Source organism: Varroa destructor, unplaced genomic scaffold (assembly GCF_002443255.2).
Source record: "Varroa destructor unplaced genomic scaffold, Vdes_3.0 BEIS01000001.1, whole genome shotgun sequence".
Lineage (NCBI taxonomy): Eukaryota > Metazoa > Arthropoda > Arachnida > Mesostigmata > Varroidae > Varroa > Varroa destructor.
Genome location: NW_019211454.1, coordinates 29,305,796 through 29,329,384, shown reverse-complemented (window position 1 = coordinate 29,329,384; position 23,589 = coordinate 29,305,796). Strand labels below are relative to the sequence as shown.

At 39.6% G+C, this 23,589-nt stretch overlaps 1 protein-coding gene across 2 annotated transcripts; it reads left to right on the top strand.

The window, feature by feature from the left end:
- LOC111243743 (xaa-Arg dipeptidase-like) lies at positions 1-23,249 on the top strand. Of its 2 annotated transcripts, XM_022789885.2 has the most exons (10): positions 1-126; positions 373-607; positions 10,096-10,258; positions 13,124-13,254; positions 16,295-16,465; positions 17,172-17,331; positions 18,179-18,400; positions 18,615-18,763; positions 19,712-19,810; positions 20,379-23,249. In XM_022789885.2, exons 2-10 carry the CDS (start codon positions 527-529, stop codon positions 20,493-20,495), a joined length of 1,293 nt encoding a protein of 430 aa, XP_022645620.1. In that variant the 5' UTR covers positions 1-126; positions 373-526; the 3' UTR covers positions 20,496-23,249. The 2 variants fall into 2 exon arrangements, with proteins under 2 accessions (XP_022645620.1, XP_022645530.1); XM_022789795.2 differs by lacking the exon at positions 1-126 and having other exon boundaries at positions 139-607.
- Positions 23,250-23,589: the final 340 nt, after the last annotated feature.

Here is a 23,589-nt window from a genome sequence, read left to right as displayed (position 1 = left end):
TTGTTAACTCAACTGGGGGCCTATTCTTTCTTAGTTGGAAGAGGAGGCGAGCGCCAGCCAAAGATACGGGACGGGAAACTGACACGGGACTAAATTCACCCTCGCTACTGCCTCCGCCGTTACCATGTACGTTGCGTGAACGACGTCTCGCATACAAACCAGTGGAGTTCTCCATGCATTACTTGCAGTTTAGAATAAACTTCATCGACTCTATAGGCCACCTTGCCTCTACTCTAGCGCCGTTTACGAAGGCTTGCGGCGGCTGCCGACTGCATTGCTAGTTAGTCCATATCTAAGACGTAGTTAAAGCATTATAGAAAACCAAATATATTAGTGCGTCTACTGATAACAAGTGACCTGTTATTTAACTAGTTGAGTTCGTGGAATTCGGAGGGAACTTGTCCCGTAACTAGCTGCATGATAACGCGCGATCGTCGTTGCCGGTAGCACATGCACGACGGCTTGATTCGACAGCCACAAAGGCCTTGGCGAAACTAGTGCGTGCGGTCAGCCCGCTAAAGTACCGATGACAGTGAAGGAGACTGATATCGTCGAAGATGCTCTCTTGCAGGAAGGCCTGAAAAAATATCGTAAATTATTACGTAGAGTAAGTATATATGCAGTATAGCGGAGGGAGGGGGGGCATCTTAAATGCACTACCTCAAACGGTTTCTGTGAATAAATGAGTTGGACACTTTGGCTATGAAGTTAAACTTACTCAAAACATAATTAGCAGACAAAACTCGACCGGATCATTCGTTTCATTGCCCACCATGCGGATACTCTAAAACACGACACCGTAGCATAGTAAATGATGCAACAGATCATTGATAGATTGGTCAATTGGGTATCGAACACACGAGCTAGTCATGAAGCATGATGCCAAATTCGAATTATTTGTAAGCACAAATAGGCTGAGGTGGGCCGATAGTACGTCGTAAAGGTGCAGCGTTTTCGCGTAAAGCGGCGTTGTACTTTGTGCCTAAACTTACATTCGCCTCTTTTTCGTTCATTTAGTCAATCAGTGATGACCTGATACCGATGCAGTAGGATGTCGCAGTAGTAACTGTAAAATAACTTTTGAATTATCTGTTTTATTACTATGTACTTACTATTGAAATCTTATATGATGATATAACTTCTTGCCGATTTCAAAAGTTCGTTTTCATTGGGCAACAATAGTCAAAATGTCAACTTCAAGTGTTCTGTTTTTGTGGTGGACGTTAATGATACTATCTATCAACTGAAACGTACGGTACACTTGTTCTCGCAGTAATTGGACAAAGCTGTACGATCCGTCTCTTAAACACGACGAGATAAATTTGCGAAGGAAAAGTTGTTCAACGTAGTGAAATTGTCAAGGTGTTTCTAGTATATGTACAAATTACTCAGAGAATAGTGATTTCTATTCTAGAATACGTTTTTCGTACAGCTTCGTCGCAAGGCTGAGTACGATTGACTGGCCAGATCGTTTTCACATTAAATGCCGTTATATGTACTGAACAGTAAAAAGCTTACTATCGAAAAGCGACTGCGTTTTCCTATTAGAAAATGGTGAGGATTTTTCTTGAAAAAAAAAAATGGTAATTTATGAGAACAGCGTCCGATAAGTGAAATAGATGACAGGGGGCTTCTTGTAACTTCCCAACTGTTTTTTTGCCATTCGAGTTTCTGCTGTGTCGCGTTGTAGCTACCTGTTGTAGCAACCGTTGTCGCGGAGTAGCTACCTCGCTTACGAGTTTTAGTTGTTTGACTTGATCGTTTTCTCCGACCGTTGACAATACGCGCGAATTAGGACTTATGACGTTATGTTATTATTTGCAGCAACGGTTCATAGTATTTAATAGTAAAACCTTCGTTGACGCAGTGCCTAAAAGCCCGAGTAATGTGATGTTGCAATAAAAGACGAATATATTTCACGTTTTCTATTGAATAGCACGACATATATATATATATATGTCGCACAGAGTGTTATTTGCCGAGAAGCCTACGTTACGAAAAACGATTCGTGGGGTGGCGTGGCGTGGTGTAGTTTTAATAGGTTTAATTTTCCGTACTTGTAGCATATAAATATGGCACGAAGGAAGTATGGTACTTTATGCTACGAAGACTTTTTACCAATGACCTAGTAAAGAAAAACGGCTGCTCTGCAGCGGAACTACTACAGACGTATAATTGTGACGATAGAGTCTCAGACGAGGCAAGATGACCGCTACGCGAAGATGACCAATATCATCGAAACGATGCGCATATTTTTTCCGCAGGGACTAGTACACACTCAGCACCCGTAAGGCACTCAAATACGACAAATAGTGGCATACTCTTGATTCGGTCAAGAAGACTTCATAAGCCCAGATTAGACAGACAGGCCGGAAGGGACATTGTGGTCACCTTCGATTAGCCATATCTATCGCAAATGACTTGAGTCACGCTGCCCACTATCTAAACGGGCTGGAACGATTTTTGGCAAAATCTATTATCTAACACAAATAACATCAATAAGAATATTCTAGATAGCATAGAAAAATGTGTGTATTGGCGTAACGCTGAATCGTATGAATTGTTCACTTGATGCCGTTCTTAACGCTGACAAACGATCTAATCTCTCGCTCCCGGCGGAATCTACTGGCTTCGAACAGTCGAACCTATTATATCACGTAAGGGTGCTTGCTATTTAATGATCTAGCCATGGTAATCTTCATAGCAGTACAGCAGGCAAAAACTACTGCAAATCTAGCTGCCGCTAGTCGCTGCCTCGAGTGGCTGGCCCTCGTCGCGGCACGAAGTAGACTTAGGGATTCCCAAATTTTTCTTACTGTTACTAACGGGAAATGTCACGGAAACTGTGATGTTTCGCGCAGCAGCTTATTTGCCCTATTGGCACCGACGCGACTATCGTGACTCAGTGTATTATCGTACATACGTTTAATATTCTGTCGCTTTACTTTTTGTCATCGGTCAGACTCTTGCGTACGGACGGTCGTTCACAGTTGCCCTCTATGGGCAAAATCGCTACGCTGCGTTTAAGTGAGATCAAATGTTACAGTGAAAAATTATGGTAACTGCTCACCTGGAAATTTGTTAGAGAAGGCCAAATCAACCTTGCCTCATTCTGACGAACTCCACAAAACGAAACCATTTGCTTATTGAATACGCCGTAAAGACGATAAAATCTCCTTTCCTATAACTGTACTATTACATGTAATCGTGTTAGTTGTATCTGAGTAACACTGTAAATTGTTGTGGGTTTTAAGCCAAATAGATTACTTTAAAAAATTGAAATAAACATGCAACTATGTGGCAAAGATCGTTGAAGCCGTCCCGTTTGCGGTACGTCTGGTTGGTAAGCGTGCGTCGGTTGCAGGCGGCCTCAGAGAACGTGCTAAAACTTTAATTTTAACACTTAGCTTAAATCGCAGTTCCAAACTCGTCGTAAAGGAAAAGTGATATTTATTTGATTAAAATTCACAAAATGAATCGCGTAAAATTACATCGGTACTAACTGGAGCAAGATGAAACAGCTCCTTTCTTCTGCGCGGGAATTCTGCGACTGCTGGCGACAGAGCCTTTGAGGCCGACTGGCTACAAGCAAGCAAGCAAGCAGCAGTTATCAGGTGCGCCAAAATCAGATTTTTGCGCAACGCATAGAAACTTATTATCAAATAGCAGTAAATCCTACAATAAACGTAAACTAATATACTAGCATATACGAGTCAGTAACTGAGCGTCAGTCTCAGTGCTCATATGTGGCCATCTATCGATAAAAAAAAGTCCTAAGAGCTTTTGTTCTTCGGACATAGGTTGACTTGTGATGCGCCTAAAGTAGCCTGAACAGAGACATCACTTTCACCTGATTTTTGTGGGTTGGTCAAGTTCCAGCCTGGAGACGGTTGCGGTTTTTTTCATATTTTTCCCATCGAAAAATAACATGTTTTTCTTTGTAGAAATTCTTTACTCTTCGTAACGTACATCGTTGTGAAAGCTGTGAAACGGATTAACCGAATAGCTTAGTGAGACAAGGGCAATTAGGTACTGGGTGGTCAAGGACGCTTAAACGGCAGATTAAAGCTACTTATTAACGAGCTAAGAAAGTAATAAAAGCCTAATTGTTACTCCTCAATAGGACTTTTTGTTGAGTAACGCCTCAGAGACAAATTGGTGCCACGTTGAGGGTCAGAGCTAACCTTTTTTCTGGCTTATACTGGGCACTTCAGAGATTTTTTAGTTAGCCGGCAGTTAGCCGGACGGGACGATTGGGAACCGCCACAGACAATTTAAGTAGGAAAACGGAATTGCTACGAATTGTAAAGCAGCATAGGTTTGAGTGAACTAAGATAAGGATATAATTAGGACAAAAAAAATAGAACAATGAAATCGGGCTGATAGAGTTGCTGTATCTGGCTTTGCACGAGCTGCAGTCTGCCTATAAGTCCCCACTTAACTGGAACTCTTGCCCACGTGCGGACCCACCATTGGGTTGTTATCAGAAGTTTTATTCTCCGCTTTTGGTTCATGGGAATTTTCTAGGACGGTTAATATAAAAGTCATAGGGTGTGTGCATTCGCTTTCGCAGCCTTGCGATTCTAACACGCGTCCTTTCGGTGGGCATTAGTGTTTTTCTCCTTGGAAGAAAATCGTTCTCTCTCGTCGGGTCTCTAAAAATCAGGTTGCGCGCATAATTTTTCAAGTTCATATCCACTACGCTACCCAATATTGCACTTTTTTTTCGCCCTTCGCCCACTGTAGAAGGACCGTACGTCAAAACGAATTCTTAACCTGTCTATCATTGTGTCACTCCGTTAATAAATAGCCCTGTCCTCCTGTAAAAACGTTGCCTCAAGTTATTAAATGTAATGCAGGTTTTTTTGTTATAATTGGTCAATTAATATACATAGACAAATGCATTTCATATATAGTCAAACAAGTCTTGAAGCAAGAAGAGACAGCTATTTATTTCCCCGGGATATGTGTGTGCATCTTCGATACGTAAATAATGCATTATGATATATGTATCTCTGTCAGGTTGGACTTGCCTTCGCATGAAGTTTCGAACACTATTTGGCTCCAGCCAATGTTCGCTCTCTACATATCCTGACTAATAGATCTTCTGAATAGAAGTAGTTCGGCGTTAACAAATTCAATCTACAGAGGTAACTTAGAGGCTAGAAAAAAGTTAAGTTGACTCAGTGCGCTGTCATGCACGAACAGTCTAACTGAAGTTGTTCCACATTAAACTATGAACGAAATTGTTGCACCTATAGGCAAATAACATCGGCGAGTTCATAATGGCGAGAAACTTCTGATCATTTGTAATGATATTTCAACCGCAAATAACCAGTGCCGCTATACTTTCATTGTAGAATTATAGACACGTTTTAATAATTACGACCCGTACGCATGCGTTGTATATTCGTTTACGTATTTCCTTGTCTGCGTTGAATAGTAAACCTTCAAATAGCGAAGGCCATTCAAAGGAACGTAAGCTTCTCTTTTGTGTGCATGCCTTTTACTCAAATTACTCCTGCTATAGTTAAACATGTAGGAAAATGTTGGATGAAAGGTCGTAGTACAATTGTAACTTTCAGGAGGCTGACTTTCAGCACAAAATAAAATACATCCACGCCCGACTTCTATTCAAACCGCCTTACGTATCCCTAAACTTTCTAGGTATAACCGTTACCTCCGAAATAACAGTGATTGCCCTGTTACCAGGAATCTCGCAATATGTTTATTTTTAGTATTTTTCCAGAAAATACACAAACATGGTGGATATTTTAACAAGCTATTCTCCATAAAGAATGCAACTTGGTAGGGATAGATTGCGATGTATTCAGAGTTACTCACGATTCGGATATCGGTGGATGATCGAAAGGGGTCACCTTTGTCAAATGCCTAACTGCAATGGAGTCTACGTAGCTTAATAATGTTCTGGGGCTTAAGTTAATTTCACGCACACTTTTTATAGATTTGAGAATGGCATCAAAGTACAGTTTCCTCCAAATTCCATATCAAGCGCTTGCAAAGCAGACGCTGCATCAAAAATGCAAAATTATTGGTTTTATAGAGTCTAGGGACGTTATGGCTTCGAAGCTGCCGGTATTTTTTATAAACAAAAAAAAAAGATGTTCACTGTTGTAACCCTATTTTATAACAGGGATCCTGTTGTCGTTTCGACTGTACAACGTTGTGCTTGCCAGCGTTTCAGGGGATCCAGTCGAAGGTCACGAGAGAAGTACTGGTTCTCGGACTGCAGCTAGTTGGTGATGATGTACGAAAATCCCAAAGCTGCCTAGATATATTCAAATCGTTTTATGCCACAGACTTACTTTTATACTTACTCAGTACCATATATTGTGGTCGTCCGCTACAATTAAGGAATCAGCTGGCTACCGGTTATTCATAAAATACCTGTGCATAGGTAGTCGTAATTAGAGTGCACCCATTATTCGAAAATGGTGGTGTCACAATGCTGATTATTTACAAATATGTAAGTAATTAAAACTGGCGCCAAAGTTCCTAATCATTATCGCTTCGCCTATATATTTATTTGCATTTTCCAGCAACGATAGCGTATACAGTAAATACATATCGCCAGGTTAACCTTTGATAGAATGTATGTACTTCCATGCGGCATTGGATGCACTCTTAACCAGCATAACGCAATGATCATTATAATATAGAGCAAGCAGTATTTCGAAAAAAAAAAAAACGAAGAGTACAAATGCGAACGCTTTCGCTTGTTGCATCGGGGAAGATAGACAAGACATGATACTTGTAGACACTGAACGATCAAATCTTAAGCAAAACATTCGTGCTTCAAACCATTGCATGTACGTTCAGTTCATGCAGCTCAGCTGTTAATATTTCAGCTTTGAGATTTATTGTAGCGACTAGATGCTTATGCTCCCTAAAGATAAGGGCGTCGTAAAAAACGTACTTCTTTGCTTTCTCAACATCAACTACTACCTCAGCTAGAGATACAGTCTCTGATACAGCCATACCTACTGTTGAAATCATTTGAGAAGTATTAGCGAGCTGTCTAGATGCCTAGTTGGGTTGTGACCGTTGTGGATCGTAGTTATATTGAATAGACACTTCTAGTACGTGTCAATAATTTTCCTAAGATATCGATTGTTATCTCACTACAATCTCAGACACAAGTAGAATTTTCGGATTTGGGTCATTTATATATTATAGCAAAATATATGTGTATATTCAGGAACCTCCGTTCGGAGTGTCGGCTTGTCTATGCGACTATGTGGTGGCATCTGCTCTATTTAGAAAAAGTCGACAGAAAAAAAGACACACAACTATCTCGTATGCCTGTTTCTACTACCATGTAAAAGTTTTTTGATCTCGATGACCTTTTTGCTGTATGTTGACCCAAGCCGTGATTAAGTACACTGTCTTTATGGAGGTATCTGGAGGCGATAATAGACGACTGCATTTACTGCCTTAAATCCCGCTGTTATATTGCGCCGGCACGTAATGCTATTTCGTCTGAACCGTCATCGATTGGGCTAAAATGGAATTTTATGACAGGAGTTCGCGTGGTCAATACGAGATTTACTTTGGTAACAAAACGACGCAGCTTTAATAGACTTCAACGTTCTTTAGGCTGACACCATCCTTAATGCGATATAGGTTACGCAGCACTACGAATCCTTCGTGTAGCTGTTATTTACGAAAGAACAGATGGACTCGGTCCTCGAGTGAAATCTTTAGCCCGCTAAGATATAGCATAGTTCCAAAACGTACAACTATTAACCTCATAGTTCAAAGGCAGCCCTGAGTAGCCTCTGTGATGCTTAACTTATAATCAGTAAAAAGGTTACCTAGTACACGCCTAGGAATTTTCTTTTATTGCTGACGTATACGTGATAGCGGATCGATTTACGACCTTATTTACATGGGCCAGATATTATTTTATAACTACATTTGCAGACGGTGGTGAAACCGAATACAATGATATTGTTATGGTATGCCTACGTGTATATATTACAAAAGGAACAAGTCAAAATAATCATTTGAGAACTCTTCTCCCGTCTGAGTCGAATTGAGATTAACGACAAAAAATCCCTCAGTCTGAAACGAAGCCCATTTGATGTATTTTTTCGTGATGGGCTGTTTTCCAGGTAGACGGCGAGGGTGTCATTCCTTCACTCGTCTTTATTGCAAACGAGGTATCGTTCTTAATGATCATAATGCTCTTCGATCGCTTGCGAATCAAAGCTTTACTTGGAATCGACAAAACAGTCAGCTATCATTGGCAAATTTTCTAGTTTTGCCCTCCAACGACCTAATCCCGACCTCAAACTAGTTTTTTTTTTTTTTACTTTTTTACAAAAACATCCGGTTACAAAATATGTATTGTGTCACATATCGTTTTATAGAATGAATCGGCATAGCTAATCCGAGTCGAGTGTAGCTGGCGGGTAGTAACTATTCAAAGTGAGATTTCATATGTCCTAAGTGCAATGCGCAACACATTAACACAGCTCGCTTGAGTGTCATACCCATTGAATGGACATAAGGGGATCTTCACTTATGCTCCGTTTCGTCCTTGTTTTAATGATTTGAAGTACATTTGACCGCCAGGACAACTGAGGTTTGTTCAAAGTGTCCTTTGTAGTAAATAAAAAAAAAGTATAAAAGGTCCGAAGTTATTTCGAAAACTTTTCTATTGCAGATTGCGTGCATTTGAACCTAGTCTGGGTTATTTTTTTAAAGCACAGGTTTTCTACCTTAGTCGTGTTAGTCTTAGTCATTCCCTCCACTTTGCCTATCGTGCGACGCAGAACTATTGGAAAATGCAAATGTACCTTTACTCCGACATAGCAGTTGCTTTATTAGACTCTCTCTTAACGAAATTAAAGAATCATAATAATAACAATAATGTAAACATTTTTTTAATACATATCGAGAATGTGGTGTATCATTATGTTTAATTAGCAATAAGTCAACAAGATGAGCATTATAGCGTTCCTATACAAGTAACATTGAAAACTCGGTAGGCTTCATACGGCTACTTCAAATTCAAAAATATTGTATAATAAAATGTGTTTCCTATGGCAAGAATAAAGTTTCAGAAAGATACGGTATGATTTTATACAAAGACATTTACTCTTTGATGGCTTAAAATGTCTCTAGAGTCGGCGGAACAAAAGTCAACCACCACAAGGCACCAACATAATTGCTCTCGTTTCCTTGGATAGCAACCTGTTCGCTATGCGAACTTTACGATTGAGTCCTCAGACGCGTCGCCAACACCCTGGAGCGGCCGAACGGTCTGAGGTCCAACAGGTGTGAGGTTTTGTTAAGGTACCATGTAGCTTTTCCTTGTTGGCCTAAAGCCTTCTAAGACCACGAAAATGAGACATCGCTGGTGAAGAACGCTACAACAGTGACAAACCAAGTCAGTACTTCTTCAACGGACGTACGGCGCTAACTGTCTTCTCGCGAATCATAGAGGCCGATTAATATGGGAAAGATGAAAATTTACAAGGAACAGCCACCAGGAAGAGAAGCTTCGTGTACCCATTCCTAGAAATTGAAACAGAGAGTTAAGTCCTTGAACGTATAACTGCTTAATATCGAATTTCAATAAGGTCTTTATAAATAATTGCGCTGTTCTTTTATAAGTTACACGAAAATATTTGCTCAATCAAGTTCTTTTTTGAGATGACTCTATGGAACATGAAGATCTAATGTCAAGAATACGTCCGTATGCATGGTTATTAAAATGCTGATATGCACTATGGTCATGCATATCGGCATTTTAATAGCGTTATGTCGTTGACACGACGAAAACTAACAAAAACATAACGTTTATCCCCTATTGAAATACAAATGAACTCATAACGGTTCCGTCCAGGATTTAAAATAGGTTTATAACGGGATGGACTTTATCGATAGCACTTTTTGTATAAAAATGGCCTCTTATCTAGAAAAAAAAACGGTACAGAGAACCCAGTCCGTGTTAAGTAAGCGAATTCAGTCATCTACCATAAGAAAATAACGGATGCGTTTACCATATTGCGTTACATCACGACAACTATTTGTACCTAAACATACATACCTTCTCTTTTCTACCAGATCAACGACGAAATATGGGAACATCCCGAAATCCGCTTTGTCGAACACCGTGCACACGACCTTCTGACCAAGGTATTAGAAGAGCATCAGTTCAAGGTGACACGCAACTACATCCTAGAAACGGGCTTTCGTGCTGAGTTTAGTCCCGAAAGCGGGAAATATGGTAAGACGAGTAGCAACAGTTTCAAATGCATTTAAAGAACAGATCGACCTAATCCAACATGACACGTCATGGTGGAACTTTTTATAGCTTGCACATTTACGTACTCCTCCAACCTAGGCGCGTATCTGCAACGTTTCATGCTCAGCAGGTATACAATGCAGATATCGTACGCACAGAGTAAGCGAATGTAATAATTTAGATTTTTATTTATTTTACATACGAGGCGCGTAATATGGCTTACAGTGGACAATTTAGAATCAGTACATTAATGGCCTCGAACAACCTTTTGGAAGCCTCTCATTTCCTCCAAAATCACAAGTCTGCTAATCCCAACTTCGTCCAAACACGATATATATATGACACATGAGGCCAATATCAAACAAACTACTATAAAAAGAACAAAGGTTTTTTACTCTTACGCCGAATACTATACAGTACTGGTAGCTACTTTTAACGAGCTTTGACTAAAAAGTTTTCAAGCTAAAAAGACGTGTGCCTATTAGGCATATTTAAGGCGCCTGGCTGGCAGTCTCTTGAATCGGGGTTTCTAATACAATCATCTGCTCCAAACCGTTCCTCTGTGTAACAGCTCGACTAAATCAAGTAATCCGTTTATGCATTTAAAATATGTTTTAGTTGAAATTACATCTTATTTTAAATCTTATCTGAAATTACGCAAAGATGGTCTACAGCTGAGCAAAAACCGTTAGGTTCGTCGCCGTTTTCGACAAGCGTTCAGTATCATTTTGTTGTAAAAAATTTTTTAAGCAGCAGCTTATCTTATCTATTCTGTGATTACAAGTGACTGTTATCTTGAAGAATACCAGCCCGCTATGCGGGTCAAGTAAAATACGAGCTACAAGACACTATGGTAGGCAGCACTTAATTTTTGAATTAAACTTGATGCACTCAGGATTTAATGTTTTAAACGCTACTCTATGATTTATCACACGTGTATCAGACGTAACATATAACGCGTTATGCGTATATTGTATTGAAGCAGAAATACGCTCCAAATGTCCGTATACAAAAACCAGGTAATGATAAACAGCTTGGGATTTACCTGTGCCCAACACACCCAAAAGGGCTTACGCGATGAAAATCAAAGTCTTTGACAATTTCTATAAGGAACTGTAGATTTTCAAAAAGAAATTCGAAAGGCTAGGTTTACCGTCATAATTTTTCCATACAATATAAAGCTCTTGTAACCATCAAAACGCGTTATTGATTGGGATTCTGGGTCTCTTTTTCTGCCTTATATTGATCGAATCTGTTTAACAGCTGTATATTCTCGTAACTGCAGGTTAGGTAGACTCGAATCAGAGAAGGGGGTCAGTTTAGGTTAGCCTTATGGCAGGCGTAGCCTGTCGTTGCGTTTCTACCGTTAGAACTTTCTTAGCTTTAGACAGGTCTCAAATAATTTTATTTAAGTATTACATTGTATATAATTGACTGTTGTTCACTATAAATAATATGTGCCTATTGTAAGTCGATATGCATTAAGCTGAAGCGGATCTAAAAATGTCCGATTGTAAGAATGTAAAATGTCATGAAACTTTTATGATAACAAGTTAAACTGAGTAAAAGTTCTAAAGTTATCAGACATATACGAGAGTCGTCATTATCACGTCCATCTTACAAATGCTTCATGTAAACAAGGAGAGGGCATTATTTCCTTGCATAAAAACACTAAGATTAGTCTATATTAATTAGCCATTAATTATTTTCAAGGAGAACGTTAAATGTACGCTATGTACGAAACGCTTGATGATGTATTCCATATTATCCCTAACTGACCTGATTCTGAGACAGTTAACATCCCTCAGCCAGTGTTATCTTTTCTTTTATAAGTTAGTGACTTAGGCTGTTTTATGCCCTAATCGCCAACTGAATTTTTAAATTCTTAGGCGACGAACAGTGTAGTAATTCACGACCGCAAAGAACAATAATGTAAGTTAAAAAAATGATATTTTAGATTTCAGAGACACGAAAGTCAATAAGCCCCGCCTTTACCGTAGGTCACCCAATACCCGATATCAGTATAGTCGAATATATGCACGAATAGATATACGTTTGTCGCTAAGGCAGGGGCATTCATTACTAAGCTCTGATACGTTGAAATAATGGCCCGACAAACAAAGATGGCGACATACCGCAGCTTTGTTTGTCTGGCCAGACAGTCAGAGACAAGCCTCCCAAGGTCAATCTTTAGCCAACTACCTCTTGTAATTGTTTATCTGCATTTACGAACAGTCGTAAGCCGTAATTTTAGCATGTCGCTGTTAAGTGATATTATAAAAGACTGCGCGAGTGCGTCCAAGAGCCCCTACGTAAAATGTAGCGGGTATTCACTGCGATCCCGTAAAGCGGACGTTGCTAAGCTTCGCGTTAGCTAACGAAATATCAGAGTAAATCCAGGACGGCTTGTGTTAGATTTGCGTGAAACCAATAGCCTGGGTACATTCGTTTTAGTGGCAATATAGTTAATATGGAAATTCACATAAATGATCCCTTTGATTGCAATTGAATAGGTATCAGAAATAGGGTACTGCCTGCGTTTGCCAATAAGTCACAGCAAACACGGATCAATCGATCGTAACGAGTTAAGATGCTATTTGCTTCCAGAGTATTGTTTTGAAAAGGCTAGTAATACGGTTAGTAAACACGAAAATGGCTCCATTTCGAGGTATAATTACAATCATTTCAGTTGCCTACTGAAAAGTTCGGAAGAACTACTTGGGAAGCAATCGATAACGCCCGATTAGTTCGATAGATGGTTAGTAGAGTATAAACACATTTTCAGCTGCAAATGTCACATACGTATCCGTTTAACCTGCACATAATATTTACTTGAATATTTTACAGCGTCTCTGGGCCCGAACGTGTGCTTCATTTGTGAGTACGACGCCTTACCAATAGTGGGTCACGCGTGTGGGCACAACCTCATTGCTGAAAGTGGCATTGCAATGGCCCTTCTCACTCAGCATGTAATGACGGTACGGTACTAAGTTTGCTAGGGAATTATATTCACAATTAAATTCATTTAGAAACAGTTATTTGCGCCTTCATCGGATTCAATGCCGTGCCACATGTCACATACTGCCACTGTTATAATCACCTTCACTTCGTCTCGACTTCGATAAACGCGTAGTCGCGTTTATCGAAGTCGAGACGAAGGCGAGACGCCGATTTACTGTCGCACACTATGACAGCGTCTATACTATACTATAGTTACATATCTATAAGTTCAGAATAAGCCAGACGTAGCAAGTACGTTTGGTATGATTACTCCTGAAAAGGTTGATTTTCTTACTATTGGTCACCATATATGGCCTGCGTTGGCTTACTACAAGTTGGTCCTTGACACTGCGCACAGCAAACTCATGGCCTTGCGATGACAGGTACGCGCTGGGATGAATAGGGTTTTTGGTGCTGAGACTTCCGTATGATCGTTCCGATCGATAATCGCCATATTCTAATAAGCAGATGTATGTTTTCCGGTATTTTATAACCGACCGTTTTTTACTACAGAAGAACATGGCATATTGATACTGAATAAATCTTCCTTACAATGTACTATTCGACAATGCGTCAGGTGGAATGGTCAGAATAGCTACATTAATCATAGACTATCGTTCCGGTTTCATAACCTGCATGATAGGGCCTGGTCAATCGCTTAGGACGAGCGCAAGCTCGTAGTGAGCATTTAGCGCACCGTCCTTACTGTCAGTGGTATCTCTATGGCGCTATGGTATCCTGGACTTACTTTCGTGTTAATAGATTGCCATTTTTATGAGCTATGTTGCAGTCGACGTATGAATGTCTTTACTGGGATCAGCGGTTAGCTGTCGTATGCCGTCAGCGAGGGTTCCATGTAAACAATTTTTTACTGTCTCTACGGGGTTGTTGTGATACGTTTTCACTAATAATCCATAATATGAACTTTTTTAACCTCAACGTTCAGTGAATAGTATAGTTTTAGTATAGTTAATTTATATCCGAACATACCGCGATTACGGCTTGAAAATAGATGATTCAGACCCCGGCCAAAAAAGTTGGATTGGAGACAATGACAAGCAACATTATAAAACGGGTGACTTTTTTTTCCAGTAGAAAATATGAAATCTACGATATTCATGGGAGCTTGTCAATGGCAAAAAAAAAACGATGCTCATTTATTGTCGTTGTAGGCGAACTGGGCCTTTCGTACAGAAAACAATATAAATGTCATTGATATTAGCAAGGGAATGCTCCGATACAAATCGATAATTATACTCATTATTAGTATCGAAAGCTACGATTTTTCCCGTGAAATCTATCACAAACATGAAACACTGTGTGTCACCATTAATGAAATAGGGTTGGTAACTAGCGGTTTGTGTGTAAAGCATTAGATGGTTCTTATTATAGCATATATTTACAAATAATTATCAGTTTAAAAGATCATTAAGTTCGCGAGTCCTGGCGTAGGTGACTTGAGCACTACATAGGGTACCTATATTATTAGAGCTATATAGTAGAAATGATACATCTAGCTTAAATATATTGAGCTCTATTGATGTGCCTAATTAGAGATAACAGCCTTCAAATAACGTATGGATCATAACGACTTACGTACATATGTATATATATATATATATAGATATAGTGCCATCCTCAAAGTTTGCTTTATATGAGTGTGAGTAAGTTTAGGTATGGCAGATCGATAGGCTTCTGCTATAAATGATCGTCAACTTCCAAAAATCCCTTAAAAAGTCCCAAACGAATATATATCGAATAGATCTCAAACCTCAATCCTACGTATTAAATAAACGTAAAATTTGTATTAGTGCAGTCTTTGTTTGTAATCAATCAGTATAACTGACCACCTTACAAGGCTCGCTTAATATGCGAAACCCTTATCAGGCGTAGAAAGAGACATAGTATTATAATTTTATTAACAAATAATGTTTCGCTTGACTGCATCAAGTATCATCGATCGTTCTAGAAACTATCTAGGCGAACTAGGGATACCTGTACAAGCATTGGGTTTGGCAGGTATGGCTAATAGAATATACTGTATGTACATCTATGTAGATTTGTCCTGGGAATGAAATATATTTCCATGTTGCCCTGCTCCAACATTTGCAATGTACATATTAACCTTAACAGCGCGGCTGCATACACGGAAAGGCAAAACGGGATTTTTTAAGTAGCAACTGACGTTGCCACAACAGATATATTAAAGGAAAAATTATTCAAAGAAACACAGAGCTTCGCAATGATCCCGAGAACTCACTGAAGTTGTTGATGGACAGAATCAGGGATGGACCAGTTTTTCACGCCTTTTGCTGTTATTGTGCTGAGGTTTGGTATTCATTTCAATATTAATCAAGATACAGTATGTTGTTCTATAGCAGCAGCAGCAGCTATATTTCATCGCAAGATTGTTAGTCAATGTGTGTACCCACGATTTTAATCTATATTTTCAAGAAGCGTAATTAGTTATGCGCTATGTTATTAGTTAGAAGGTTTTTATTTAGTAGAATACGTAATTGTTGAAGGCCTGGAGTGTTTTTGGCTCAGGATATCACCAGGAAGGATTTCGTTCCGAAACCGCTCCCATATGAACGGTAATGTAACTCACTGGACCATTCAGCTTATAGAATATAATTAGTTGAATAATAGGATCTGTCGTTGAGGTTATGAAAGTGTTCAACTTCAAGTAGAAAGATGCTTGGTCTGCTTGTGCTTTTAGGCAACCTTTTCTAACCAGTTAGGCTGTTTATTAACAGAGTAAGTCTTGATGGCTATCATGACGCTTCCTTTTTTTTCCTGTCAGTTATCAGCCGTATAGATCAATTTGCTCCTATTTCGCTTGCCGGGTTCAGACAGCTTATGATATACTGAACTGCAATAACTCGCGTGCCTTGGATGGTTCATATAGGAAATGAGTCAAACAATTGTTTGTAAGCCTGGACGGCAATAAGGCACACCTAATAACCCATGCACAGTTGCTGTAATGTTTATGGCTAAAGAGATCATCAATTCCTCTAGGAGTGCCCATCTCGATACCCGGGGAAAATCACTGTCATCGGCTCGCCTGGCGAAGAGGGTGGCGGTGGAAAGATTATTATGATTGAAGCGTTTAATGACGTCGACGTGGCAATGATGCTTCATCCATCGAACAAAGGAATCCTGCACACTGAAAGTATCTGCTCGTCAAGGGTTAGTTTCAGTATTATGTACCTCAGTTGAGTATCCTAAACGAAGTCTTTGTGAATCCCACGGCACCATCAGCATCCATATAGGTATCATGGCCGATTAGTTTTGCTTTACAGGAACACTGTATTAATACTGATTCTTCTTCTTCTACATGGCAAAGATTTAGAACGTAAACTTTGCGGAGCGTCAACGTCAACGAAAATTTACAAGTAAAAATTGTTGTGCAGAAACATGTACGCACCGATATTCTCTCAACTGGCGTCGTTTCTTATCAAATTTATTAGAAATATGAAAATGTATGTTGTTGGACAGTTAAAAATGTGTAATTCATTTTATTTATAATGCTTTTTCTGAGCATAGTACCTTTCGAAACAAATGGCAAATCATAAAAGTAGTCATGCTATAACCTAAGTTATCGGTTGATACCATAGTAAGTTCTCAAGACAGCTGTCATTAACCGTAACGCACTTTTGACATTAACTAAAAAAGAGCAGAGAACATGTTTTTTAGTGTGCCTAGGTTACTTGAGACAACTTGAGACAAATAATACACAAAAGGACAGACTATTCCTTTCTTCACATACGACGGCGTAACGATGACTTTTTCCATAGTCGTGTTGGGGAAAATGCTTTACCTATTAACTTCTACCGTCCCCTCAAAAATCGATTTACACCTTTGAAGCACCCCGTACGTTTACCCCCTGTTATAGATATTTGCGGCATACTCCGGTAAGCGGCCTGAAGAAACAGCGCATTACTTTCCTTCGCTTGATCGAATGTTGCCTGGGTCCGAGAGTGATGCTGCTGTTGCCGCATACAACGCGATACAGGTCCTCAGAGCTGAGATGCCACATCAATGGCGAATCGGAGGTGTGTATCAACCGGATTTCTTATGTAGACGTAGCTTGGTGTTGTAGACGGGTTTTCAGCTCCACTAAGACAAACGCTTGAAAGCACGACATAAACGTAGTTACATAGCCTGGCCAAATAATCGTGAAACTAATTGAAAATACTACAGTTTGTGACATCGTTCCGTAAAATGGGTACAATGTTCGAATCAAACTGTAATGAAATTTGCTTTCTTAATACTTCTTGTGTACATGTAAATAACAGAGCTGCCTCCGAACTGACTGAATTAGAGCTCGTTCCATTTATAAGCCTTCAATAGTTCGGAGCAGCCAGTTTCTGATCTACGTCAAGTAAAAGGGCCCAAATCTAGTAGGTTCCCTTAGTCGCGGATAACATAATTCTTTATTTGTGCAGATCTACATTGGTAAAGGATAACAATCAATTCAATGATGGGTTAAATATATTGATTTGAGCACTGCCGTACGAAAGTCCTTCAAACGAAGTCTTATCCGTAGACTTTTTCGCTACTCAGAAAAACGGACACGTGCTAGGCCAACGTCCACTCACTTGACAGTTTACGCCATGCCGCTTGTAGACGTATATGTGCTTTGTGGGAATTTTCGAAACAGATTTATTATGCAGTATTTGCGATTCTAATATATTCGTCTCCAGGACCCCAGGCAGATTTCTCTAGGACTCGTTGTATTTTCAGTAGTGCAACTTGATTCGGAGAACGACTGTGCACGAACATTGACCGTTGTCGCAGAAGAGTGTTTTGTGTAAAATTCGCGACCCTTATTAACTAATTACATCATCTAAATGTGGTATCTTTGTAAAATGTTTGCTATTTATTTACATGATTTAACAGCTGTGATAAAAAAGATCGATCACTCGCTGGGGTTGGAGATTACATACCGGACGTTGCACGGGGCTGACATGTCTGTACTTTGCGCACGCATTGTTAAATGTCTTGAGGCTGGAGGAGCTGCCGCTGGATGTCAGCTTGACTGGCGCTTTACTGATCCATACCTCAATATGTGGCCCAACATCTGCCTCGGATCCACAGTTTACAGTTATCTCAAGCGACCAGGTAAGCACTACATGTTCTACTTAGGCTCAGTTATTAAACCTAAGTTGCTTGGATTATCTGTTTTGGGCATTGTTAGACAACATTTTCTTTTGCAATCTAATCAGCATAAACAGATATCGAATTCATTAAAGACAATCCGATATGCCTTCCTTGAAAAATGGCTTTTAAAATCCAAAAAAACTTATATATACTTTTAATGACGTTGATCTTTTAGAAATTCTTTTTGAATACGGACTAAACAAAGAGTTCAACGCGCTTTTGTCAACCGATATGGGCAACGTTTCGCATTTGGTGCCATCTATACATCCGATGTACTACATCGATACGCCTACGTCCCTACATCACCCAGATTTTGCCAAACAGGTAAACGAACGTTGTCCGTAAAGGCAACATACATTCACGTTAATTTTGATGTACTGACATCTACTTGAGAAGCTTTATATATTGTGATGCGGACATTGGGTCCCAGCAGCTTACTTAATAAACGTCTAATAGTAGAAGGCTGTGGAAGAGCAAAAATGATTTATCAATGCCATTTTTAATATAACATATGTGCGCCCACGACCTCTATACGCACCTGAAGCCCACCCCTATTTGGGATCCATATGTGTACTCAATCTTGGAAGGGAACCCAATATAACGCATTAGCAGAGTAGTATCTGCATAAACGCTACTACTTAAATTAACTTAAATTTCTCCTTATTTCCCTAAAATTGGCTTATGCAGACATTTTCTTCCATTCTCCAGCCCAAAGCAGAAGCTAATGAATGGTTCGTTCCATTGTGTGCATATGTAAAATCAAGGTTCGTGATCGACAGTATTCCCTATATAAACCGTTATTTTTTACACAAAGCCCTCTTCGGACCGTTGAGCTTATTGCATTGTTGCTTTTTGGATCGTTTAGAATAAAGGATGTGGAGGGAAAAATACGCCATATTGACTTTAGTCCGAATACCTAAAGTCTTCCTGAAACAATTGAGACTTCGTTGAACAAATCAGGAAAAGGAATTAATTTAATTTACTCTTCCAATCGGGAAAGGTGCTATCATCCGAGAAAGGTGCTTTACTCGCTTACGATATCCCATGCATAACGAACCTCCAAACTTATCGCAATCTATGACTCTTTTCCCTGTGATTATTACTGTGTTCTTTAAGTTCGAATTCAGAGCTTCGCTACATTACGATAAACAATTAAGAGAAGCTTGTATTTATAGGAACCGTCCAGCCAATGCCGAACGAATCGTAAAATTCGAAATTAGTTAAAAGCCATTACCTAAAACGGGTACACCTTCAAATACACGCATATTGCAGGCGAACACACCGGAAGCGGAGAATCGTATGCTTGACTGCGCCCAGGCAGCTGCACACACAGCCCTTAAGTTGCTCAGAGACCCCAACGAGTTACTCAGGGTAAAAAAAGAGTTCCTAGAAAAGAAGAATTCTGCACAAAAGGACATATAGCCGTATTAATAAAAAAAAAAATCGCAATGTTATCTTTTGTCTTCCCCTATCCAAATGTGTTAAATAATTCTAGTTAATGTTGTGTTAGTTAATAGCATCAGAAGCGAGTGGAAAAGATCTGCTGGATGGAGCTATTGCAGCAGTATACAATATATGCAGCAAGAATCTTCGTCGTAACATGCAAAATATTGTTACGGTGTCCAGATGTCATCGTATTGCTGGCCACGCTGAAGCAAAATTTTCGCACTACGTTTATTCTACCCTGTTATTGAACCTATAGCGATGCATGTACCGTTAGGACTTCAACTGCGAGTCCCATTTTCTTGTTAAGCTAGCATCATTTCTAAGAAGCCACCATTATTATGGATATCGAGTGAAGAACGTCTAAAGTATACTACGAGAGATAACACTGTACTTAGCCAACTAACGCTTATGTAAATTCTATAATATGCAGTACAAATCCGATCTCAGAACTAATCAAATCAAAAGGAAAAATTTCATCCTGCGATTTACACAGGTTCCAGTAAGGCACAACGGACAGCTAAGGAGAAAAAAAAGGCCTCAGAAGTACACACTTCGTCGCATCAGAGCACGAGGAATTGCACAGGAATCGACCCACCGATACAATAAATAGCTTTCTAGATATCGAGCTTAATCTACGGTTTGCTTGAGAAGAGTCATCTATAAGGCACACTGTTTACTTCTACACAGCATAGAGCACAGGTGTTTGGTCGAATTATGTGCTCCAAACGACTAAGATCTTACCGATCTGAAATTTAAGTGATAGCTATTACGTCAGACTGTGTCGATCGGCCTACACTAGAAATATACGGAAACCAGAGGAGCCCGTGTAGTTTACTACAATTAAACCACCGGTGGTAATAGACCCGAGAGTCCGGATAAAGACCATGCACACAATTTATGAATATGAAAAGGAGAATTTTTTTACTGCAGCGGTACGCATTTAGATGACAATTCTACGACGCATCGTGTGATGTCGTATATTAAATTGTGCGTCACCTGTTGTTTTTTTCACACAGCTGTTGCATAGTTTTAATTCACCGAACAGAATTTTTATTTAAATGTCATTTTTTTTTAAAATTTAAAATCTATTGAATTCAAATACGGTGTTTAATAGTGTTTTTAAAACGTGGTAGGGCCTGTTCTAACGAAACGGTTCTTGCACCGTCATCTGGGTATTCGAGGTAGCAATGTAACTCGTACACGAGAACTGTGAAAATGTATTTTTCAAGCTATGAAAAGTTAAAGATAGATATTTTTAACTGCTCGCACGTATGTGAATGCATACGTAAATAATTCAACGGATAATGTGCAAACCGTGAGCCAAAAAAATGTCGGTGTGCTTATCTCATTGTGCCTCAGAGACGCGAAGATCTATCGTCCTTACCAACTAGCGCAGTGACCAATGGTGCCGGTTAGGACAATAGTCTTCCTCTTCGTCGAAACTCATTTGACTTGGGCTAATCTTATCCAATCCCCGCGTGCTGTAATGCCAACTCGTTTAGCATAATGTTCCCTATAGATAAACGCATAGTTTTAATTGTGGAAGAACCTTTCGTTCATCGACAAATTGCTGGAAATCCCCAGTCGATTCCGATGACACCCAAATACCTCTTTCTTTATAGAAATGGCCTTGCCAAGCCACATTATGACACATTAGAACTTTTTGAAAAAAGCGCGCTTTTCATACAAACAGTGGTCACCTACATAATTTTTCTCAATTTTTAATATGACGAACGATACGTCCTTCAACCATGATAAATAAAAGACCAGCTGATGATTACGCATGAAACTAAAGCTTCAGTCACACTAAAAAACAGCAATAAAATTATCATTCCATTTAATAAAGGTTCTTGGAACATTTCGACACGGGTAACTGTAGAGCGAACTAAAGGACTCGATATAGATTTAGGCAGTTGCAAACAAGGTTCTATAATTTCGAACATGAGTTCAGCTACTATTTAGATTTATTCTTTAGACGATCCTGCTGTTCAGACCAGCTAATAACGTTTTGCAAATTGCAAAAAAACACCCGCCGGAAAACAAGCTATTCTTGTTTTATCGTCTCATTTGTTTCTTTCACTAACTTAGTTCCGAATTTGAATATAATAAAATAATAACAGCAGTGATTCAGAGTGACACGTTAGTCTTAGCTACAACTTATCGTTACGCACGTACAGATGCTGAGCAAATGATGATAAGCAGATAGATGAGATGATAGAAAAGATAAAGGTGTAAAGTATTTTGGAGGTAGGAAAGATTAGACGGGCTGCCAGACGACAGCTTCTGCCTGCTGGAGCCACTTTGAACAGTCATCTAACCAGGGAACTGGTGATGGCTATATGAAGGCAGCTTACCGCAGCCAGCACAACTCATCCCGTTAGTCAAAGATGACGAGTACCGATTCTAATCCATTTATCTTTCTCAGTTCAGTGTGAATACTGCATGTTTGTTTTAGGTTTATTGACGTTCTTTGTTCCTTACTAGTTCCTGCTAGTAAGTAACGATGCAAAATATCTGCTCGACCTTTTCAACCCACCTTCGATCCTGCGCTCATCACAATACAATCATTCACGTGTGGTCTAGGCACTTTCACAGTCGCTTCTACGACAAGTTAATTCATTGTCCTACACGAAGTATTTGACCCATTTGCTATCGCTTTGGATATATCGGAAAGGTGCCCCGTCGCTGATACCATACCCACGCGACACTCGATACTTAGGTCACTTGCCTACAGACTATATAAATGATAGCCGTAAAAAAACACTTGGATCTCTCTGTTCCTGTAAACAGCTACATGAATAATTGACCAAATCGTATTCCGTCAATGTTAGGCCCATTCGATATTTTATGCACCCTTTCGACATATGTTCGCTTAGTCCGAAGTGCTTCGCTTAGAGCGAAGCTCGTTAGCTTTCTGAATTAGTATTTTTCTTTTTAGGCCACTTCCAGCCCAGCTTCTTATTTAGCATTATTGCATGCTGATGAAGTAACTGTTCAAACCTATTGAGCTCTTCAGAGATGACTACTTGAGCTTCTTCACGTCGGCTTTAGATACCGCCGCCAGACCCTACAGAAACCGGCTGCCGTTCTGCTGACTGACGTTTGGCTCATTTACAACTAAAAAATCAAGACCCTTCTGCGGCCATGAGCAGATCATGCTTTTGTTTGGAAACCACTATAATCAATAACTCGCTGGGGGTTTAAGTCTCTTTGAATCCCGTTTTTCTCGTAGGAAAAGGAACTGTTGTCCGGTTTCTACTATCTTTTACGGTCGTGGCAGTTTTGACGCCATCGCAGTCCGTTGCCTTCTCTGTAGTGCTGGGCCGAACCATCCAAAAGTCGGTATGGTTTACCTGAAGACACTGCACATGGAGTCAAGTTCCGTGAAAATAACCGTGAAATATTAAATGTCTCTTCAAGAAACATGACATCAATACCCTCAATATTTAATGCGATACCTGCTAAAAAGTTTGTCTGAAACTTTCACTATCTAAACATGTTTGCCACTTTTCATTTTTTCTTTTACTCTACATAAATCGGTCTTTATCTTTTCCTTCTAGTTAAGATATGTTGCAACGCGACTACCTTTGGTTGAAGTATTGGACCCCAGCTGCCTTACACAATGCTAAAATTTAATGTTATATAATTTAGAAATACTCAATAACTTTTCCATTGAACTGAAATAGAAAATGGGGCATATAATC

Excerpts from the sequence above, each read along its gene's own strand:
- LOC111243743 (XM_022789885.2), top strand. The coding sequence starts at position 527 with ATGACAGTGAAGGAGACTGATATCGTCGAAGATGCTCTCTTGCAGGAA. Across the intron at positions 17,332-18,178 it reads ACATCAATGGCGAATCGGAG|CTGTGATAAAAAAGATCGAT; the intron begins GTGTGTATCAAC and ends ATGATTTAACAG. Across the intron at positions 19,811-20,378 it reads ACCCCAACGAGTTACTCAGG|GTTCCAGTAAGGCACAACGG; the intron begins GTAAAAAAAGAG and ends CGATTTACACAG.